Source organism: Lynx rufus, unplaced genomic scaffold (genome assembly GCF_022079265.1).
Source record: "Lynx rufus isolate CCGP_SWC_20201006 ecotype Redwood Valley unplaced genomic scaffold, mLynRuf1.p SCAF_5, whole genome shotgun sequence".
Taxonomy (NCBI): Eukaryota; Metazoa; Chordata; class Mammalia; order Carnivora; family Felidae; genus Lynx; species Lynx rufus.
Window position 1 is genome coordinate 147446432 of NW_025814867.1, and position 23673 is coordinate 147470104.

General features: G+C 38.1%; 2 protein-coding genes across 5 annotated transcripts in view; one reads left to right on the plus strand and one right to left on the minus strand.

The window, feature by feature from the left end:
• SON (SON DNA and RNA binding protein) overlaps window positions 1-12917 on the plus strand; it is a 32998-nt gene extending 20081 nt beyond the window's left edge. Inside the window, exons 7-12 of one of the 3 annotated variants that reach the window (XM_047099394.1) lie at window positions 2686-2796; window positions 3961-4077; window positions 8239-8386; window positions 11010-11081; window positions 11191-11306; window positions 11856-12917. In XM_047099394.1, the coding sequence (XP_046955350.1) occupies window positions 2686-2796; window positions 3961-4077; window positions 8239-8386; window positions 11010-11081; window positions 11191-11306; window positions 11856-12014 (723 nt within the window). In that variant the 3' untranslated portion in view covers window positions 12015-12917. Of the gene's footprint in view, window positions 1-2685; window positions 2797-3960; window positions 4078-7488; window positions 7569-8238; window positions 8387-11009; window positions 11082-11190; window positions 11307-11802 lie in introns of those variants that run through there. The other 2 variants (XM_047099395.1, XM_047099396.1) reach the window with 2 other exon arrangements.
• DONSON (DNA replication fork stabilization factor DONSON) lies at window positions 1802-23393 on the minus strand. 2 transcript variants are annotated; one of them, XM_047099400.1, is made up of 11 exons: window positions 23044-23393; window positions 22231-22311; window positions 20710-20913; window positions 19577-19755; window positions 18447-18625; window positions 17179-17260; window positions 16965-17069; window positions 16077-16275; window positions 14757-14969; window positions 13771-13916; window positions 1802-2254 (listed from the first exon to the last, which is right to left on the minus strand). In XM_047099400.1, exons 1-10 carry the CDS (start codon window positions 23350-23352, stop codon window positions 13779-13781), a joined length of 1689 nt encoding a protein of 562 aa, XP_046955356.1. In that variant the 5' UTR covers window positions 23353-23393; the 3' UTR covers window positions 1802-2254; window positions 13771-13778. The 2 variants fall into 2 exon arrangements, with proteins under 2 accessions (XP_046955356.1, XP_046955355.1); XM_047099399.1 differs by lacking the exon at window positions 1802-2254 and having other exon boundaries at window positions 12322-13916; window positions 23044-23392.
• Between the last annotated feature and the right edge of the window lie 280 nt (window positions 23394-23673).

Below are 23673 nucleotides of genomic sequence, written 5' to 3' on the forward strand. Positions count from 1 at the left end.
ATAGTGTTTATGTACACACACATATACCATATAGTCCAGTAGAGTAGTCACTAGCCACTGAAAAATCATTTCCTTAATTGCACTAGCCACATTTTAAGTGCTCATTAGCTGTCACTGTAGAAAATCCTACTGACCAGTCTTCTAAAGGGTAGCTGTGATATTTAATGAGAGTTTCAATACTGATATGTGACATTTGGTCTAGTCCTTGAATATTAGTGCTTTGGGGATTATACATTATTACATATCTTGAATTACCTTGAAAACCTGGAAACATGCTTTTTTGATTCAAACATTTGAGGATCCTTAAGAGGTTCAGATAATCCTGGTTCATTTTATTTTGAGTATGTTCTTCACATTTAAAAATATGAATATAAAATGAATAGTAAGATTACTCTCTTGGTAAGCCTGTTGAGTGAATTAAGTTGTAGTCAGGAAAAAAACTGGTTATCATTTTATCTGAAGTAAATTTATTTTAAACATCAAGGTTGCTATATTAAAATTTCTTCTAGAGTGAGATGTGAATGTAACAAAATGTTACTGAGATTTGAATGAAGTTTCATCCTGGGGATAAATGATGAGGCATTTAGATTATCTGCTTAAAGACTTAAAAAATATATGAAGATAGGTCTTCAGATCATAGGTGTGTATTCATTTGTTTTCTAATTGGGAAGAATTTTATCCTAGAGAAGTTGGGAGCTTTTAGAGCCATCTTTACATTTTCATGGCTAAATTTATAGCTGGAAATTGGGGATCAGGGCTTGAAGTAGTCAGTAGATCAATTTTCCACATTATCACCTCTAAACTTAGACTTTTTCAGAATGAAAACCTGTTATTTATACCTAAACATCCTCAGATTTACAGACTGCTACCCAAAGTAATTTGGACAAGGTTAATGAACAGTACTTGAGGTATATTTGCTGGGCTTTCAAATTGCATCAGTAATCCTACCTGACAGTTTTAGGAAACACATAAGGTAGGCCAAAGGAATGTAAATTTTGGCCTGAAATATTTGGGTTCCCATTTATTTAAAGTCCCAGCAGTTGATCAGAATTATCAAAAAAGTGACAAGTGAAGACCCCTAGAGTTTTAGTGTTTAATTGTGACTGCTTAGATTATTTTTTATAGGCCCCAGACATAGTCTAATTAGTGTGGATAATTTACTACGTTGACAGTTAAGATCGTTCATGGGATCTGTAAACAGTCTTAACAATTACAGAATGAATTTAGCTTTGCTTTCGTTTTAAGAAGGCAATACATAAGAATCTATGTGGAAGAAAAAATTTAATTTTGCTGGGGGAGTATTATGAGATGACTCAGCAAGATAACGAAGAATGATGGAATAATAAGGGGTTCTGAAGGTAGAAAAAGGGAGACTAGTAATCCTTATGCGTGAGGTAGAATTATTCTCTTATATCCTTATGCGTAAGGTAGAATTATTCTCTTAGAGTCATACACCCTTCTATATAGGTCTTTATTTTATAAGAAGTATTTCATATGTAGTACATAGTTAAATTACAGGTAGCCCTTAGCTTTAAGAAAAATCCTTAGCTGTTAATTTAGATTACTGACTTCCTTATATTTGTAATATCCATGCAGTACCTCTAATCATGTTTTGCATATGAATATAGGAAAACCTTTTCATGTCAAATATTTTCCAAAAATGAATTTTCTTGGGTGAAATCACTAGGAAATATTAATGGGTTGTGTTAGAAGAAAAATAAGTAATAAGAATTGGTGATGATACAAGTCAACATGAGCTCTTAACATCAGAACAAAGAACATCAAATACTTACTTGATGTGTTTTTCCTTTTATGGTTGAGCCTTCCACAAATCTGATAAATTGGGGATTTGTTCTTTAAGAATTTTTCTGGACATTATGAAACGTTTTAAAAAGTTAAACCATGAAGTCACCTCTGGTTAGCATAACATTTTTACAGGTAGGATATGAGCTTTGAAAAGGAGGACCTAAGACATTCCAGACATATTTAATTTTAAATGTGTTGGTTCATGTTGTTATGTACCCCCCCAGAAATATTTTAATTTGGGTCATTAATACATATAAACTGAAAACAAAGGATTCATTTATGTATATAGTAAATACATTCTTTGAAGAAATGGAGTTCTTAAGACCAAACTGTATCTCTGAGCAACTGCAAGAAGGTGAAAAGATGTGCAGATGAGTAAAAGACCAACTGACCTGATAGTGGTTTTCTGCTTGCTTATTCAAGAACCTTATTGCTTCTGAACATTATGCTAAAAAGAAATAGGATAAAATGAAAATTGCTCATGAATATAAAATTAATAGTTCCAAAACAGTTGAAAAAAGTACCAGTTTTTGTAAATGTTTTGTTAGTGAAGGCTAGAGAGTTTTAAGTTCTTTGTGCAATTTTCTGTGATCATAATTTGATACAGTAGAAAATACAGTAGAAAATATGAAATTTGAAGTTCAGATGTTGGGTTGAGTTCAGCTGCTGCCTCTGATAGCGTGTAACTTACCTTAAATGATCCTCATCTGCTTTCCAAGTTTCTTTTACTTCTTGGTATCTTTTCTGTACTTTACAAGATTATTAATATGTAAGATTACTGTTTCATTTTTGATATGTAGCAACTAAAGATATGAGCACTTTTTAGAATTTAGGGGGTCTATCATAATTTGAGATAATTATCTATGTTTTCTTTCTTAGCCTGTGGACATCTCTACAGCAATGAGTGAACGGGCACTTGCTCAGAAAAGACTAAGTGAGAATGCATTTGACCTTGAAGCCATGAGCATGTTAAATCGAGCTCAGGAAAGGGTATGTAGCAGTTTTAATGTCTGCTAAATGAGAATTTAACTAATTAGATGGTTGTGACATAAGTAAATTCTGTGGCATGCTGTTGAAATGTAGGTCCTAAAAATCCAAGGAAATAAGTAATTTATTGTAATTAGCTTATTTTAAATGAAAGTGATTTTGGGGCATGGTCACTCAGTAAATGTTTATTGTGTACTGTGTGGCAGGAACTAATGTTTAAGAGAGTTAAAATAGAAAAAAAAAATCCCTGCTCTTACTGAGTTTGTAATCTGGAATATAAAAGTAGCTATGTGTCCATCATAGCTCTGTGAGATGTAGGTACTATTATGATGTCCCATTTTCCAGCTGAGGAAACTGAGTAAAGAGTGGTTAGTCAGCCTGAAACAACTATAACACTGCACGTTAGCTACACTGGAATTAGAAAAAAAAAAGTGATTAGGCAGTCTGAGGCCAGAGTCTAGACTTAAATTTTTAACAGTGGACCGCTTTTCCTTTTGTCTTCTACATTCCCGTGGTAGATCTATATAGAAACGACAAATACATGTTCAGACAGATAAATACACTACCTAACAATACCAATGTTTATTAGCAAATATGCTTTGAAGGACAACTGATTCTTTAACCATCACAATAAATGCTGGTGACTAATGTAGGGCTCAGTTTTTAAAGAAGGCTGTTTTCTGGGTTTGAATAATTCCCTGCATTTATTACTCCTTAAGCGTGTCTCTGGAATTCTGGATTTCTAATACCACAAAGAAGGTAATTAATTAAAAACTCAGGCGATCATAACATTTATTAGAGTGCATTTATATGAGGTACATAAAGCAGAGGGCAGGGATCCTGTGCTGCATGAAACTCTTTTCTGTATTCATGTATCCATGTGATATTTTGGAGGAGTATTATTGTTAATGCTTTTCAGTTGTTAGACGTACATCTCAAATCTTGTTACTAATGGGACCCACTGAATGTTACCAAAGTGCTGCTTTTAAGAAAACATTTTAAATATGTATGCATTCATCAGATTGTTCTAAAAGTTGAGTAAGTCTTATTCAGCCTTTTCAAGAACTAAATAAAACCATTTCATTTAGTGAAATAAACCAGTGGGCATTTTTGACTAGACAAGTAATTTTACTCAGTTGATTGAGGCATCTTTTTTTTTTTCTTCAGATTGATGCCTGGGCTCAGCTGAACTCCATTCCCGGCCAATTCACCGGAAGTACAGGAGTACAGGTTCTGACACAAGAACAGTTGGCTAATACTGGTGCCCAAGCCTGGATTAAAAAGGTACACAACATATGCACGTACAAAAGTGTCCAACTACAAAGTTAAGATTTTTTTTAGAAAATGTTTTATTAAAAATGCACGGAGAGGCCAGTAACTATAACCAAAGTTCATGAGTAAATTTGCTATGTGTGCATACTCTAGGATGGACACTGAAGATGGACCTGATTCATGAGACAATGGCAAATGTATAAATAAGGCTCAAGAGCCACTCAGTTTATATCCTGAAGTTATTTGTTATTGCTGCTGCTGGTCTTTTTGGGGGTGGTTTTTTAAAAACTGTGTTTTGAATGCTAACAGTGTATCTCAGGTGCTGTTCAGAATGTTCCACAGTTCCTGTTGGACTACTAATCTAATGATTTCAAAGCAGTGGTTCTCAAATTTTTTCTCATCATGGGATACTTTATTACAGGTTTATTTTTGGTGGATCACTGTCCCCAAGAGCCCTCTTACCACCCAGATTTTCCATTTCTTTGCTCCTCTGTCCTTCTTTCCCCTTCTTTAGTGCCTGTGCCCTCTTGTAAGCTCTCTTGGCCCTTATTTCTCACCCTTCTGGTGATCACCCCGATCCCTGTGGTTGTCAGCTGCTGGTTATAGCAAGTTGGTTGGGAGGCCCCAGTATTAGCACTGCATGTGGTGATCTTGCCATGGGACCGGAAGGCTGGGGAGGATGGTTGGACTGGGGGTTGGGGGGGGACGGTGGGCAGTGCTGAAGGGGTGGTGAAGGGGGTGGAGTGGGGATGGAGAATGCTATCTGTGGACCACCATTTAGGCCCTGGTGGCCTCTGGTGATCCACAGGCTCAATTTGAGAACCACTGATCTCCTGAAAAAACAGGATATGTAAGACCTAAATTCATGGGAGAGGATGGACGCCTCGTGCTGTGAAGATGTAGGTGCTCCTGGTTTCAGATTCCTGCAGTGAGACCTGTGAACTCCACCTACGGCTGCCTCATTGTTGGGGGAGTCTTAGGTGGTTAAGAAGGGCTTTCTAAAGAAATGCCTTCTGATGAAGGGACGTGGCTTGGTTGGATGGGTGATGGGACATTTGTTTCAGGAGTACTGGCAGTATGGCAGTGCTGAAACTGGGAGGCTGCGTGGTCTAAGGATTGGGAAGGTTTCTTTATCCCGCTGTACTCCTGACTGCTTTTGTGATCATGGGCAAGTAATATACTTGGAATTTCAGTCTCCCAAGTGTCATGAGAAGACAAGTTCTTATTACTGCTTCACAGGGCAATAATTAATAACGTGATGGGCACCTATGAAGAATTGCTATGATTGCCAGTGAATGAGCTGAATTTCCGCAAAATGAGATTTTGGTTGCTTTGGATATTTTAATCTCATAACGTTTCAGTTTTGATAGCATTATCTCTGTTGATCCTCTTATTAACAAATTAATATAAAACATGATACATCCTCAATTTACCTGCCATTTTTGGTACATTTAGGTACACTATTATGTGTTTAGTGAGTATATGGCCAGATTCATTAAAAATTTACAACTTTTATGTCATTTACTAGGGGTCGGTGTTGGAAAAAAACGAAAATCTAGTCAAAATATTTTTAATTTTGGGTTCATTTTGGACCAATTATAGTATTTAAAGTAGAGTGATTTGGATAGCATTTGAAAATGGCCTTCATCTCATTGGGAAGAATTATATACACCTATTTCAATAGTTTTAATTCTTTAATACTATTTAATCTTGAAGCTTGAGTCTCAGTATTTCAGGAAGTTAGACTTGAAGCTTACGTGGGTGTTTAGGCAGATAAAAATTAAATAGTCTTGTACATTACTAGGTAGGAACTTCTGAATGTGATTCCATTGTAAAATTTTGGTCTTCATTTGTATAATGAAGTACTGATCCATAATGCTTATATAGTTCTAAAAATCATGTTAACATAACTTGCAAAAATGAATCTTCTACTGATTAAAATTGGTTCTTGCAAACTTTCCCTTAAAAGTTTTGATTTCTAGTCATGTAGGCAGTTGACAGATTTTCAATCACATTATTTTAAATGTACATGTAAGGCATTTTGATAAATTATGAGATGTGTTCATGAAAGTTTTTAAATAATAACAAGAAAGCAATGCTTTTAGGAAAACTCCCATTTATATGTTTACAGAAGAATATTTGCTACTGATATCAAGGAAGGAATGAACATTTATAAAAATGTGGAAGTCATTAGCTGGAAATTTATCATTTATCTTCACTGTCAATGGTCTCTTTGTTGTGTTTAGAAAACTTTCAATGATCACATAGTTTTTCTTGCCTTGCACTAGCCTAACACCCTCCTTTATGTTAAAAACCGCATGGAATGCCAACACAGTCCATATTCATTTTTAGTTTGTTGCAGTATATTCTTAGATGAAAAAAGATGGGAGTTTTACCATTATTATGTCAGTAAGACATTTTTAAGTGGTTATTGATTTAAAAGAACCTTTATTTTCTGGAATTAAGTGATTTGGACATGACCTGATGACCCGATGAGTATTGTTTACTATTATACTCATTAGATTAAGCAGCTTTTTGGTGAACTGTATACACAATGGGGTAAAGAAACATGAAGATAGTAGAGAATGGAAACCGAGTCGGAAGCCTGGGTTATTTGGGGTTTTGTATTATACTCTGCACAGTTGCCCTTTTTTTTAGGAGTGTTGCCTGGAAAAGAGGGGCGGATGAACCTGGAAGTAAGTAAAAGTCATTTTAGGTGTGTAGCAACAAGGCAGTTGATATCCAAGCATCAGCTAACTTTTCTCTTTATACATCAACACTGCATGGCCTGCACCAAATAAGGAACTGAACCAGGGGTATGTTTTTACCTCCACAGCTGCCTCCTTCCATCAGAGCACCTAGTTGTACTTAATGTCTAGTCACACATCATTGGCATGTTTTTCCCCAGCATATAATTTACAAAGCTGGGGGAAAAATAATACAGTTTTACTACTGTGTAAAAATAAGATTTTAAAAATTTAGCATTAACTTATCAATATGGGAAATGATTAATGCATACTCTTCCCAGAGATACCAAATTTTTGACTCCCTCTGTTGATAAGTTAATGACTTTTGCTATATATTTGCTAGAGAACATAAGTCTAAAATTTAAGAACAAGGGGAAAGTAAAGCAGGATTTTGAGATGTTATAAATTAAAAGGAAAATAGCCAGTAAAGATCAACAGTAGAATTCATCTGTTCTGTGTACATGGATGTCCTTTAAAATAGAGGCATCACATATTTATTTCTTAATGTGTGAAAATGACTGTTGACCATGCTAATGTATATAGTTGTGCATCTTAAGACATTAAGTGGTTTGCTGCTTTGATGGAAATTATGGTTCAGTGGGTTGGATACAAGAGAGATGACTGTTCACAGAATAACCTGTGAACTTTCACCCCTCTGTATGGAAACTTGTTTCAGGGCCAAATCCTTGTAGCTGTCTTCTTGCCCCGGTCAGTGCCAGCCCTACTATTCACAACACTGCTGCTACCGAGGCCTAGGTATGTAAACGTTTAAGGAGTTTTTTAAAAGTCTTTTAACATCAAGCTAGGATTTAAAAGCATTCAAATTCAGTTTGGTATAATGACAGGGTATTTTATGTGACTGTCCATTTCTTACTGTGTAAATAGAATTTAAAGATTTTTACCTTTTGGTTCGTAGGGATTTTCTAAGTAAAATATTTATACTTGCTTTAAGGTAGAGTGGGAAAGAAAACTTGGGATGTTAACAGTATGCTGCTTCAGTGTCCAAACTATTTCTAAATGATTTCTGGGCTTTATTCATTAACTAGGTACACCTGGGACAATTAATATTATTGACTGTTTTAACATTGCCTTCTTTTTATTTTGCAAGCTAAGAAGAGATACCAGTGAACCTAAATAGTGGACGAAAACAGGAGTGTTCTAATTTTTTTTTTTTTTTTGGAGGGGGGCAGGAGGGCTACTGTTTTAAACTGCCATTTATTTGCCTTATTTGACTTTCAAAATATTATGTTAATGTGAAAATAATTAGCATCCACACTACAGTATGTATATAAGTATAGAAACTTAAATTTAATTGCTATATCAGATCTAGAAGTAAAATAAGATTTTTTTTTTAAAAATTACACTGCATTTGTAGTCAAATTCTAACTCTGAAATGGGGACATTTTACCTTTCTTTCTTTGGATAGGATCAGTTCTTAAGAGCAGCCCCGGTAACTGGAGGAATGGGAGCCGTTTTGATGAGAAAAATGGGCTGGAGAGAAGGAGAAGGATTAGGAAAAAACAAAGAAGGAAATAAGGAACCTATCCTAGTTGATTTTAAGACAGACCGAAAAGGTAACACATTGTTCTGGGAATGTTTATTATACCTTCTTTAATATTTAAGGTTTCGGGGCTCCTGGGTGGGTCAGTCGGTTAAGCATCTGATTCTTGGTTTTAGCTCAGGTCATGGTCTCACGGTTTGTGAGATCAAGCCCTGTGTTGGGCTCTGTGCTGACATTGTGGAGCCTGCTTGGGATTCTCTTTGCCCCCTCATTTGCCCCTAAAATAAATTTATTTATTGCAAAATAAATAAGTAATATTAAAAAAAAACACTTAGGGTTTCATTACCTTCGTAGATTTTTTTTTTTTTTTTTTTAAGTAAGCTCTTTGCCCACTATGGGGCTTGAACTCACGACCCTGAGATCAAGAGTCATATGCTGTACCAACAGAGCCCACCAGCAGCCCCATCTTTAAATAAATAATAAGTAAATAAATAAATAAATACACACACATAGTAATCTTCTTTCATTTTGATATCCTTGATGCTTAACTGGAGCATATATACAGCTGTTTGTTAGGAAACAAAAGTTTAACCCATTCGTGACAGCTTGTATAAATACAGATGAAGTCACTAATTTGGGCTTTTAAAAGGCAGTTGTAGTTAAGATGCTAAATAATAAGGAAGTAGGCATATATCAGTGTGACTGAAATTTTAACTAGATTTCTTTTTTTTTAAACCTTTTATTCATTATTGAGAGACAGAGACGCAAGTGTGAGCCGGGGAGGGGCAGGTGAAGCAGGCTCCTGGCTCTGAGCTGTCAGCAGAGCTCAAACTCTGCTTGAGTGCTCTGCTCAAACTCTGTTTGAGTGGGGCTCAAACTCACAAGGTCATGACCTGAACCGAAGGCTATGGTTAACTGACTGAGCCACCCAGGCACCCCCTATATTTCATTTTTAGGAAATGGAATCCCCATTTTGCTTTCTCTTGATGGGGAACATACACTTGTTGTTTCTAGGATTTATTTTTTTCTTTTTCAAATATTTTATCTTCTATATTCTCCTTATTTCTTACTAGAGTGCTGTTTTGTCTTCACCTTATAAACCCTTTTTTGCATGTCTCTTTTTCTGAGTTTATTTTGAGAGAGTGGGGAAAGGGCAGAGAGGTAGAGAATCCCAAGTAGGCTCTGCACCGTCACCATGCAGCCCGACGTGGGGCCCTAACCCACAAACTGCGAGATCATGACCTGAGCCGAAATCAAGAGTCTGCATATCCCTCTTTTTAAGCTCCATAATTGAGTTTTCTTGGATTGGGGCTGGAGAATAGTAGAGCAGTTGCTGGCAGCAATGTTAGCTCTTCATATTTTCTTGTTCTTGGGGCACCTTGGAACTTTGCAACTCATGGGGATCTCTCTATATAGCTTGCATGCAGTTGCTGAGTATTAAAAATACACTTAGTGCTTATTGAGAAAAGCCAGCTGGTACCTTTTAAATTCTTCCCTTGGAATTATGTTTTAAGTAGAATCAAATGGCTCAATGTCAGCTCAGTGTGATTTCAATAGCTTGGATAAGCCTGATTTTTAAAAACTGTAAAGTTGAACACTAGAATTTTCATTATCTTTGTAATCAGAGAATTGAATTAAGTTGGAGATGATGCAGTTAAATTATTCTTAATAGGAAACGAACTAGCTCTGACCAAACTGTGTCTTATAAAATGTTTTGCTTCAGAAATTCTACGTTCTCATCCACATAGAATACCGTGATGCCACTTTTTTCAAATTGTAGGGAGTTTATTGGTAATAATTCCAAGTAGGCTAGAAATAGCATGAGAATCATCCTGTGCTAATAAGCGTTAATTCAGACTCTAAATTAGAAAAGGACATTGTACTGATTAGGTCACATTGACATTGTATTACTTCTACAAGTTGAATAGATTGTTTGAGTCCTAAAAGGTGGTTTTTTGGAAGAAAATATCTGTGAAGGCATTGCATAATTCCAGGGAACATCATCTTTGGAATTCTGTGACAGGTGTTGGGTTTGGAGAAGCATACTAGCAGAATTAATGAAGAACTGGTTGAAGAATTCCCCCTAGGAGAAATGGAAGTCAGGAAAGCATTGATTTTGGGTAGTGATACAGCTAAATCCCTTTGGAAAGGGAGGTTATACAGTGAGATTATGTTTGTCTTTTGAGAATATCTTCATTTGATAAGTCAGAAAGGGGTTGTTTGCTGGGGGAGAAAAGGGACACGTTCATCTATAGAGACAGCCTCTCCCTTTTAGTTTTTTTTTTGGGGGGGGTGTGGCCTAAAAGCCTCACCATCCGGGGAACTTAATTAAGTGAGCCATCATTTTTTAAGGAATGGGAAACCTTAGATTGCACTTGTAATAGCCTCTAGTTTTTAAACTTAAAAAGAAACAGACCTGTAGTTGTTAACTATGGCACTTAATTTATATACATATTTATATACTAGGTTTTCTGAACATTTGATTTTTGTACAGTTTCTAATACCAAGGTACATGATAAACATAAAGATTTATATATTGAAACAGCAAAATAGAAGTCAAATGATATAAAAATCAGGGGTAGTGGGAGTTGAATATTTTATTGAGATTCAGGTTCCTACAGAGGGAATCATTGTGTTTATAATTTTGAATGATGCTTTGGGATTTATTCAGTGAACATTGGCTTTTTATTTTAAAGGTCTTGTTGCAGTAGGAGAAAGAGCACAAAAGAGGTCTGGGAACTTCTCTGCTGCAATGAAAGATCTGTCAGGTGAGCATACATTTAAATTTCCTCTTGTCCCATCCCCAACTTGAATTCATAATCTGTTGCCACAGACAGTAGAAATAATTAACAAGTTATTTTTTTTTTTTCTCTGCAGGCAAACATCCTGTGTCTGCTTTGATGGAAATCTGTAATAAGAGAAGGTGGCAACCACCAGAATTTCTCTTGGTCCATGATAGTGGCCCTGATCATCGCAAACATTTTCTCTTTAGGGTAAATATGAATTTGTGCATTAATTATATACCCCTACTAATTTGATGACTTAACTTTAGAGGGTGAGGGAAAAGCACTATATCGTCACAATATTGATACATTGTGGGTTGGGAGTGAATAGATGTGTGGGTAGAAGTGGTAGGGTTTTTAAATATTTAAGTATACTTTAATATGACCTGTTAATATCCTATTTTTCAAAAATGTTGGAGGGAAAGATGTGGGCAAAATCTGGTGAAGAATTTGTTGACATTTTCTAGTGGAACATGGGGAATTATTTTTCTCCATCCCCTTTCCCCATGCCCCTTCAATTTGAAGACCTTAATTTGTAGTCCCTTTTCCTAAATGATTTGCTGCTTCTGGGTTGAGATTAATTTGACTTCCATAGTATGGGTTTTATAGTTTTTGTGAATTATTTTTCTAGCATTTAGTGAAAAAATACAAAGCTAATAGATATTAAAGTTTGATGCTGTTCTTATTGTATGTTTTTCTTGAATAGGTATTGAGAAATGGAAGCCCTTACCAGCCCAATTGTATGTTTTTCTTGAATAGGTATTGATAAATGGAAGCGCTTACCAGCCCAGCTTTGCCAGCCCTAATAAGAAGCATGCTAAAGCCACAGCAGCTACTGTGGTTCTTCAAGCAATGGGCCTTGTACCAAAGGACCTCATGGCTAATGCCACTTGCTTCAGGAGTGCCTCACGTAGATAGATTGAGGTTTTATATTAATCATTTCAGATAATTTTACTCTGCATCAAAATGTATTTCCTCTTTAATGTTGTAAATATTTGGCAATTTAAGACATTGTGTAAAAAGCAATCTGTACAAACATCTCCAGGCTTTGATTTTTGTACCATGGAAATTGTATTTAACCATACAGGGTTTTGGTATGTTTATATTGTTTACCTTAGTGATGTATTTGTTTAAGTGGCTAACATCCAAACGATTGTTTGAAGGCATCCGTAATCTTCAGTGTGGAATGTTAAATAACGCTTTTATACTGTATTTTGTACTATGATGTAACCTCCCTTCCTTATGGCTAGGCTGCTGTAACACTTGCCTGTAATCAGTGAAGGGCTGTGCACCTTGTACTAGTTCACAATGGGTTCTGCTGGACAGATACTGGGCCAGTGTTATTGAGGTAATCAAGATCTGTTCCACAGGGCTAATGCCACCATCTCCCCTTAAAATTTTGTAGAGGTTATAAAAAGAAAGTGGTATGTTGTGTGATGATCAGCACTAAGTCCTGCATTCCTATCAAAGCCACTTGGGCCATGAGAAGGGAGTCAAAATGAAGTCCGATTAGAATTCTACTGCAGAGGCCAAGTACATTTAGTATGGCATTGAGTTGTGATATAGTTTTACTTTGATGTGCATTTTGAATTTCAGCTACACCTAGATAGACGTTAAATGATAATTAAAATGCTGTAACCAACTTATCTAATAAAATCGGCACCCAGCCACTATTTTGTTGACTGAGAAAGTTTAAGTTTATGTTAATTTTTAGGGTCTGATAGAATATTTCATGTGTATTACAGTGGTATTCATAATGCTATGTCTCTAAACTTTATTTTCAAAAGCTTAAGGCCCAAATATAAACTTCTCTGGAATAAATGTGGTGTCTTATTTTTTGGATCATAAAGTGAACACATACTTCTTCACTAAATATTGTCATTTCTGTACCCAGTGCTTTTGATTTCTACGTCCTTTTATTTTAAGGAAATTTGAATTACACACACAACACACACACTCGCGCGTGCACACACACAAATACCTACAAGAACATTAAATACTCCTTTACCATGACAGCTGAGCACACTTTACAATTAACACTATTCTATGTGGAATACAAAATATCCCTCTTTGAATTAACATGCATTAAAAAAAACAATTTAATATATTTGAAAATAGAGGAATTAGAAATGAGAATGAAGGCAACTAAGGTAGAGACATCAACAATTAGCTATTTGTCTACAAATACGAATTTGTCTACATTTGTATCTTTATAATCTAGAACCTGCATATAACTGTAGGTATAGGTAAGTTGTCAAATATGGTTTTGCCCTGATGCCATCGGTCACAAAATGCCAGTAGATAATTAGCTTCAATTTGCCATTTGCAAGGCAACACTGACATTCATAATACTCTGTTTTCTACTCCGTTTATAATTAGCTTGTAAGGGTCTGGAAGTCTCATTCAAGTTTCTGAGGTTTTTTTAAGAGTTGGGAGTTATCTTTATACCTGAATTATCTAATCAGAATAGTAAAAACAAAATGTTGATTTAAAGCCTTAATCCTTTTGCTTAATGCACGTAATAAAAATTAAGCTAAAAGGTTGTTTATCAACACTTGAATATTTTAAAGTTCTATTCCTTTAACTTCCAAAATGAACTTTAGAGCCAAAGGTATAAGAATCTTGAATTTCCTTGCTAGAAGGCTTTTTCCTCAAAGATTCCTTTTAGGCTTACTTTGGTGTTCAGGATCTCCAATTATAAACGAAGTCACTCAATTCCACAAGCCGTAAAGATGATTTTCCCAGTGTTGGTATTTGACTAAGTTGGTCCAGAGTCTTAGGGTGCAACCCACAGTTACCAAGCTCTTCCTGAAGTGTCTCCTATGGAAATTTGTATTCAAGTTAGTCAAGAAGCACATCAGTCTTTGGACACTGAGATTTTGCTTATTTTAAAGTATCTATATATATATTAGAAATCTCTATAGCCACTGTGGGGCTCGAACTCATGACCCTGGCAAAAAGGCACATGCTCTTCAGGCTGAGCCAGCTGGCTGCCCCTTTATTTTTCAGAGGCTCCGCATGCAAAGCGGGGCTTGAACTCCCAACCCTGGCTAGAGTCACATACCAACTGAGTCAGCCAGGCACCCTTGAACACTCAGATTTTTTAAATTACCATGGGAATTTTGACAAACAGATGACCTAATTCATGTTTATGAGGTAAAGGCAGTTCATTATCAATAGAAATTGATGCTAAAAATTTTCACCTCTAGCAATAGCATCCAGAAATACACAGTTTTGGTCATTTTTAGAAATCTGGCAAATGATAGAAGCATGAGGCAGTTTTAAAGGTCTTAATTCTAACCCGTGAATAAAAACCTTAAACTATGTCCAAAATTAAAGGCAAATATTGGTTAAATATCCATAGTTGTTTATAATAAAGGTATTTAGCAGTATTAAGTTCTGGATCTGAGATAGCCATGAAAATAACTTGCCTTTTCTTTTTGTTTGGAAAGTTCTTTAGTCATTATTGAGTACAACAATCTAAATTCATAAAATTTACCCCTAAAAAAACCAGACCTTATCCCTTCATCTTAGTAACTGTGATTGATAAACAGTACAGTCGAATAACCTGAGATACAAGTTTGGCTCATTGCAAATCATTGATTTCTCCCATCTGAGGAAACTAGCTACAATGAAACATGCTTACAGCTGTCTACTTACCTTATCCAGTATTTTATTCACTGGCAGGCAGATATTAAATACAGCAGTTGGCTCATGTGTATACAGTCCAGCAGAAAATGACCCATTCTGTGAAGATTTGAGTAGCATGGTCACAGAATGTAGAGAATGAGGCATGATAGGACCTGTAATCTCCAAACTAAATTGATCTTTGTATCCAGAAACAGCTTGTGTCTTCACATTTACACTTCGTGCCTTCAAGAAAATTTAAAGAAAAAATTATGGTCACCATCTCTTAAGTTTTTGTCCCTAAAGATCTGTTCAGTAACTTCATTTGGGTTTCCCTCTTTAACAGTTGTACACTAAAAGGTACAGCATAGAGGGAATACAGTCAGTGGTATTATAATAGCATTGTATGGTGACAGTAACTACACTTGTGAGTATAGCACAAAGTAGTTCATATGACATCAAAAGAATGTTATATGAGTAAAAATGTTAATTCTCCATCTAGAGCACATCTCCAAATTAGGACTCAGTCTCAGTATGTTCTACAAAATACAATTTTTCATATGGTATCCTGATTTATATATTTTTATTAAAATTTTTAATGGTAGTTGACACCCAACGTCACATTAGTTTCAGGTGTACAACAGGGATTCTACAACTCTATATGCTGTGTTCACAAGTGTAGCTACCATCTGTCACCATATAACACTATTATGCCATTGACTATATGCCCGACACTGTTACCTTTCGTCCCTTTGACTTAATTCATTCTGTAACTGGAAGCACATACTTCCCACTCCCCTTTACCCCTTTTTACCCTCCCACCCCAATTCAGTGGTATATTTTCAATGCAGGATACTGGACAAAAATAAAAATTCAATTCTGCTATTAATGTTCAATAGGTATTTTATATTTATATGCATAATTTTTTAAAACAATATGGACACACCACTACTCTTTTCACTTATTCATGATATAGGTTTTGAGATCTATAATTTAACACAACATGTTTGGCTATGTTCTTTCGCCAGTTAAGAAGTGAGACAAAATGAGATTAAGCAACTTTTCCATGTGGGAAAAAAGGAATACCAAGGTGCTTTTGCTGCCAATCATATTCATTTTCATTCATTCATTCATTTTCATATAATTCAAATAAAACATTTCATATAATTCATATTTGCACATAATTCTTTTGATACACCTTTAGATCAATGAATTTTTTTGCTGGGAGGAAAGCGAAACAATATGCACCATGCAAAATGCTAGGAGTTATTAAAAACAAATCAAGAATTTGTTCTTCAGTTCTTCTTAAAAAGCCAGTTTATGAAAATTAGAATTTTTTCCCCCTTTCATTACCTTAAGCATTTGCATTGTGGCACCTCGGAAAGCTACAGGGGATAAGAGGGTTGGTGGAAGTCCTGCCTGTGGGCCTGAGCTTGCAATTAAACTCTTAGAGTTTATCAAAAAATTCAGCAATGTAAGGGTGTTCATTCCCTTCACCAACACAACAGACTCAGGTCTGTGGTCCATTTGCACTTCATGTTTCTCTTTGCGTCTGAAGATGACAGTCAAGGAACTCGCAAATGTAAATCCCATACCAGTGGGAAAAAGTCATCCTGATTCTGAATCACCCAGGACCCTTTCTTCCCACTCGGAACTGGAAATGTTCTTGCTATCCCACTTAGTTGCAATTATAAGGTTATCTGTTTAAATCAAAATTTCTTTGACCCTCTGAATTTGCTAGAAATTTGATACCTAACAAAAACAAATTTGTTCCTTAGTCAAAAATATGTTCTATATAGAATGTTTTTATTTTTAAAAAAATTGTTTAGTAATAATTGTTCATGGTTTACTGATACTTAGGGAGTTTTTTAATGTCATGATAGAGAATTAGTTAAAAAAAATTTTTTTTTAATATTTTTATTTTATTTTTGAGAGAGAGACAGAGTGCTAGTGGGGGAGGGGCAGAGAGAGAGGGAGACAAAATCTAAATCAGGCTCCAGGTTTTGAGCTGTCAGCGCAGAGCTCGACATGGGGCTTGAACTCACAGACTGCGAGATAATGACCTGAGCCAAAGTCAGATGCCCAACCAATTAAGCCACCCAGGTGCCCCACGAATTAGTTTAAATAGCAACTTAAAATATTTTAAGATTTACAGTCAAATAAAATTACCAATCAACATTACATTGATCACTAACTTAATTGAACAAAAATCATTTCTAGTTAACATAACTGAAAGGATACAGCTTGATAGAGAGTATGTCTGGTTTTTTAATTTTGTCTTGCACACCTATTTCTTCCAGCCAGGAAAAACTTTCATCTTCATCATCATCACTGATTACTTGTTCCCTAGGAAATTGTTATAGTTAGAGTTTCCATTTCATAAAGCTGTTTCCTCTACAAAACTATTGCACTGAGTCCGCAAGTCACTGGTTGATATAAAATATTAATCACATACTCTCCATTTCCCAAGCTTGTTCCAGATGTCTTTTTCTTCTGATAGCCATTTTCTTTTATTAACGGCAGAGAAAATTCAATACCTACATGAGTAAATAAAAGAAAAATTTAACTGAGTTTTAATATTGTCTACAAGAACTTAACAAGTGTGCCCTTTTAGAGAGTATAAAATTTGAAGATTTGAGTTTATAAACTTGCTCTATTAAGGCAATAGCTTTCATACTTTCTGGACAGTAGCCCATCTCTCTCTCTCTCTCTCTCTCTCTCTCTCTCTCTCTCACACACACACACACACACACACACACACACACACACACACACCCTACCTCCTTGAAACAAAAGGTTGAGGAAACAATACATACTCTCACTACATGTATAGTACTCTTTCCTAAAGTACATTCTACTCTGTTTCTTTTCTTTTTTCTTTTTTTTTTTTTTTTTTTTTTTTTTTTTTGTGAGAGTCAGCAGGGGAAGGGCAGAGAGAGAGAGAAAAAACCTTAAGCAAGCTTCATGCTCAGTGCAAAGCCCAATGAGGGACTCGGTCCCATGACCTTGGGATCATGACCTGAGTGAACCCAAATCAAGAGTCAAACGTTCAACTGACTGAGCCACCCAGGCACCCCATACTGTTTCATTTTTTTTTTTAAAAGTGCTGATTGAGCCCACTATATAGATTTCATGAGCATTAATGGTTGACCCAGTTTGAAAATTGTGTTTTTAAAAGGGGGTAGGTAATTTCTGCTATAAAGGAATTTCTAGAGGAAATTCTATTCAGATGGAAACTTTCCAGTCCAATATGTGTTTATCAGGTCAGAAAAGGGAACACTATTAACTTAAAGCTAAGTAATTTAGGAGACAACTTAAATCACTGCTGGAAAAAAAAAACAGAAATAAAGATGTTTCTTAAAAAATATAGGTAAAACTGGTAGAAAACAATTCAACTGGTAAAAAGACAATTTACATTTTAGCTTTTTTTCAATGTTTGTGTGTGTGTGTGTGTGTGTGTGTGTGAGAGAGAGAGAGAGAGAGACAGAGATAGAGAGAGAGGATGAACAAGTGGGAGAGGGGCATAGAGAGAGGGAGACACAGAATCTGAAGCAGGCTCCAGGCTCTGAGCTGTCAGAGGGCTGGAACCCATGAACCATGGGATCATGACCTGAGACGAAGCTGGATGCTTAACCAACTGAGCTACCCAGGCACCCCTCACATTTTAGCTTTTAAGTGCTTACTATACAGTGTGATATTCTCATTTTAAACCTATAGTTTTACCTTCATTTTTCATAGCTTCTCTTATTCCTCTAGTTGTCGGAGACACGAGAGCTGTGATTACATCATTTCCTGCTAAGCCTGCTGCACGGAACAGGATAGTAAACTGATAGGTACAAACGTAGAAATATGGGCAAAGTTTTGTCTTCAGCAAATTATATAGAGAAGTGAAGCTCACAGACCTTTGAAGCAAAAAAATTTTCTTTAGGTATTATTACACATTTAGCTTAACATCTAAAAATTATTTTTATAATTCAGTTTGATACTCATTTAATTTAAATTTTTTTTTTTTCAACGTTTATTTATTTTTGGGACAGAGAGAGACAGAGCATGAACGGGGGAGGGGCAGAAAGAGAGGGAGACACAGAATCGGAAACAGGCTCCAGGCTCTGAGCCATCAGCCCAGAGCCTGACGCGGGGCTCGAACTCACGGACCGCGAGATCGTGACCTGGCTGAAGTCGGACGCTTAACCGACTGCGCCACCCAGGCGCCCAATACTCATTTAATTTAAAACACAACACAAATATTATAGATAATGATTTGAATTTTTGCCACTATGTACATAACTTGGCTTTTATTTATATTTTATTTTTTAAGTAGGCTTCACACCCAGTAATGGAGCCCAACATGAGGCTTGAACTCACAACCTTGAGATCAAGGCCTGAGCAGATATCAACAGTCAGATGCTTAACTGACTGAGCCACCCAGGCACCCGCATAACTTGGCTTTTAAAAGGACTAAAACCGGTCACGGGACTCACTGATGACTTCTAAATAACAAATAGTGCTGACCGCTTAAACACTAGTCATTTTTTCTTTAAACAAAACTTACTTGGTAACTGGGTGCTGACTTTCTCTGAGCAGCTTCTGCTGAGAAAGGAAGCGGCCACTGACAAGAAGTAATGTAAAAGAACGTTTGCATGTATTTATAGAACACTTACCGCACTTCCACAATTGCATAAAGAATAGAAAAAAAAGTAATTTAAATGCTGGCTATTAACAGTTTACATAAAATAATTCAGAAGGACACAGAGATCCTTTTACCACTACACATTCCTATATCATAAATAACAGAGAACACTGTTAAAAAGTAAAATTTACTACTGGGATGCACAAGTTTTTACTAATCTTACCAATCACTCATTAAAATGTGTTGCAAGGTTTCATCATTTGACCAAGGGCTTATCTTTCCAGTCATTTTTCTATCAGCTCCAATGCGAGGGAACAGAGGTAGCCAAGGAAAGGCAGGGTGGAGCCAGTAGATAAGGCTCTGCTGGAAGGCACATCGGAGCTCAGTGGAGAGTTTGGGATCCTAAAATCCAGAGATGATATTGGACAGTTTTTGCCACATTAGAAGTATAAAATTTCATTAAAAAGTACTGAATATGCCACTTATTCTGAGAATATTTACGGTTTCCTATAGGAAAGTATTAATAACTGTTACGGGAGCTAAAATGTAGTTTATTCTTGCCAATATTTATTGTATGTTGAACCACATCAGAAGGAAGACTTAAACACAGATGGGACTCCCATCTCTCCTGTTTTCTCCTGAGAATAACTATCTCTGTCATCATTAGGGTAGGGTTACAGGTGGGGATATATATTGTATATAAGTAACGCTATGTTCAACTCCTCTCCGCACACAACTGTGTTTCAACAGTAGCTAGCGAAAATGGGTAATGCGAAATCATATATCATCCTGATCTATTTATTAAAAAAGAAGTACCAAGACCTCTTTTAGGTAATCGCTTTTAACCTAGTTTGAGTTGATGAGCTGCCTGAAAGCAATGCAATTACATTTCTCTAAAACCATTCTAGAACTCATTAACTTTACTACATTACACAGACTATCAACCAGGTAGTCACAATTAGTGTGTATAAAAAAAAAAGAGTATACATTATGTCAGAAAATCAATAGTGTAACCAATGTGCCTTTGCAATCCTACTCAATAGCTTTTCATTTCTTTCCCTTATATTTTTTTTCCTCAAAAGGCCTAGAAAAGAATAGTTTAGTTCAAACAATTCCTGCCTGTAACATTAACTAGTTCTTAGGACAGGTCTCTAAATTTAACAGGCAGTTATTGAATCTGATAGAATAAACTGTTTGAAAGCACCACTTGGGAAATATAAAATTTCTCACATCCTTGTGTCTTTAAATGTCGGAAGAAAAACTTACTAGAAGGAAATTTCTGTGACATTTTGCAGAGAAATACATTTTACAATTAATTTGATACTTTAAAACATACTCCTTTTCTTTCAGAATTACCTGTATACTTTGAGGCAAAGTAACTTCTGTTGCCCTACAATGCTGGATGATACCTTGAGCCTCTTCCTGTGCTTTCAAATGATCTGCCCAGGTAAAGGGTTGAGAAGAGGTGAAAAGGAGTCGAGTTTTAATACTCCAGTCCACAGGTAACTCAGTACTTTCTGAGGATGGAATATCAGATTTGGAGAATGATACTTGTGGAGTCTTTTAGAAAACAAAGAACATAAAAATTAGTAGAGTACCGGAAAAAACCTCCTTCAATCTACATATTTTACCAACATGATCACTAAAATGTCAACATTTTATAAACTATAATAACACTGAAAATATACTACACACTATGAAAAACTCTAGAAAGAGTTAGACTAAACTGTCGACAGTGCCTTTCTCTGGGAAGTGGGAATTTATACAGGTGGTAGTGGTGAAGGGGTACATTTTACCTTTTCATTTTACATAGTTCAGTTATAAGAGGCATATACTATTTCCATGATGATGATTTAAAAAAAATCTACTATTGATATTGCTATCAAAGCAGAAATCTTCCCCAAAAAGCACCTTCGAAGCCTCTAAAACTCTGGAAGCAGGGCTAAGCTGCTCCTGCAGGTAACTTAGGTAGGGCTCTTAGAGGCCATAATGTTACCTAAGACCCATTTCCTGATCTCAAAAATTTCTTTCCAAGCTGTTTTGCTGTACTTTCAAGTCAATACTCTCACTTACAATAATTCCTTAAGGTAACATCACAAAAAAACAGGGAAGGGAGAATTATTTCTAATACACTCTGTGAAGACCTTTTATTTACAAGAAAAGGAGACTGGGTCGGAGAGCTCTTCTAGCCTGCTCCTATTAGGACAAACTATGCATTTGTTTTTTGTTCTGTTTTTCAACATTTATTCATTTCTGAGATGGAGTGTGAGTGGGGGAGGGGCAGAGAGCGAGGGAGGGAGACGCAGAATCCAAAGCTGGCTCCAGGCTCTGGGCTGTCAGCACAGAGCCTGACACAGGGCTCGAGCTCACGGACCGTGAGATCATGACATGAGCTGGACACCCGACAGCCACCCAGGCGCCCCTATGCCTTTGCTGAACTATCACAACAGGAGTACCTGGGGAATGGAATCAAGACTGTGTGTGCTGTGGTGAGGTCGGCAAGGGTCAGCGACCTGCCACAACCTGTGGCGGTCACGTGGGGATCTAGTCTGAAGAGTCAGTTAAGGACTACCTTCAAAAAGCAGCTGCGTGTGGAGTGACCAGCTGGAGCTGTCGCTACCCACAGAGGGACGGTGTCACAAAACTGCTGGAGGTCGAAGCAAATCCTCTATCTACACCAACCTTAGCGGTGGTACCATTACAAACAGCATGCCTACATCATCCAAAGGCAATTACGGTGCTGACGCCATCTCTTCCCCTGGTAAGGGTGATCACGCCCTCAGCACTCTGCCAAACGATTTGGCAAGTCAATGCTTCTGAGAGCTACGGACGTAGATTCTAAGAATACGCATTCTGATGACATTCAAGGACTATTACCTGGAGTAACTCGGCCACGGCTGTTCTTTCGGGGAACTTCTCTTCCCAGAGCAAATCATTTTCTTGATTAGAATCTAAACACTGAGGAGGGAAAAAATGGGGCTTTTAAATCGTAAACGATGCTGGGGTTTGCTTTAAAGAGGCGCAGAGCTTCACCCGACCCACGTTCCTCAATAAATGCCAAGTGCGGGCATTCACATGCCCCCCAATTAATAGGTCGGCGCTTCGCTTGTTTCGGGTCTGAACTTTACTATCAAAATCGAGGGGACAAAAGGCCGGTGATTTGGCTTCTCGTGATTGATGGAGAAACCGCAAAAAGACCCAAAAGGCTTTGGGATTAAAAAAAAAAAAAAAAAAAAAGCCAGGCAACTGGGACCCCAGGAATCCTCAACATTCCTCCATCTCCAGAGTATTTTCGAGCGCGTCAGAAAGGGAGGCTCTGAATCACAGAGGGAAGGAGGGTCCCCAGTGATCGTCCCGTCGAAGTGGCCTTCCACGACGAGTTGTTCCAGGATCTTTCGAGCTGTCTCCCCACCGGTCCCTAACCCCCAGGAGGCGGCGGCCCGAACTCGTCCGTCCCGGGCCGGGCCGCGGGGGTGCGCGCTCAGTGCCCTCAGCTTCCCTCAGGACCGGCCGACGCGAGCCGCCCGCGGGGCGCACTTCCCACAGAGCCCGCCTCTCAGAGCAGCCCCTCCCGAGGCTCTGGGCCCCGATGCCGCGGCGGCCACCGCTCTCCGCGCCCGTTTCGCCTCGAACCCCAGAACTTGCCCCAATTAACAGCCGAGTCCACTACGAGGGCCCCTCGACACTCACCGGGTCCTGCGCCTCCTGCTGGCCGCGGGGCGGCCCGTCGGGGGGCTCCGCGGCGGCCGGCGGCCGGTTGTCCAGGCGGGCGAAGGGGTTCCTGCGGGCCGCCGCCGGGCCGCCGCCGGCTCTGCCAGCAGCCGCCGGGAAGGGGCGGAGGAGCAGCCCGGCGGCCAGAGCGGCGCGGCGGGGCGCCGGCTCGGGCTGCTCCCTGGGTGAAGCGGCGGCCTCAAGGCTCCGGACCCTTTTCCGTCGGAGCCGTAAAGTCTCGGGAGGCTTCCTGAAACTGGGCGAGTAGCCGGGAACCGAGAGGGCCATGACTCGCGGCGCTGAGGAGCCGGCCGGCCTCCCCGTGGGCGCTTCCCGCGCGCGCTGGCCCCGCCCCGACGCAGCCCCGCCCCCAACGCGCATCTAGCGCGTGCGCCGTCGGCCACCCGAGCGGCCCCGCTCCCGCTCCCGCTCTCGCTCTCCGCTCCTGTCCGGCGTCCCGGCGTCCCTCGTACGTCCTGGACCCTAGTCTTTTCGAGGGTACAGGTAGCTGGGAAATACGCGGTCCAGGGCACCGATGTGCACTCCCCTATCCGGCACCGGAACAGCTGATCGCTGTTTAAATCCGAAGCAGGGATGGCGCGAGCTCAG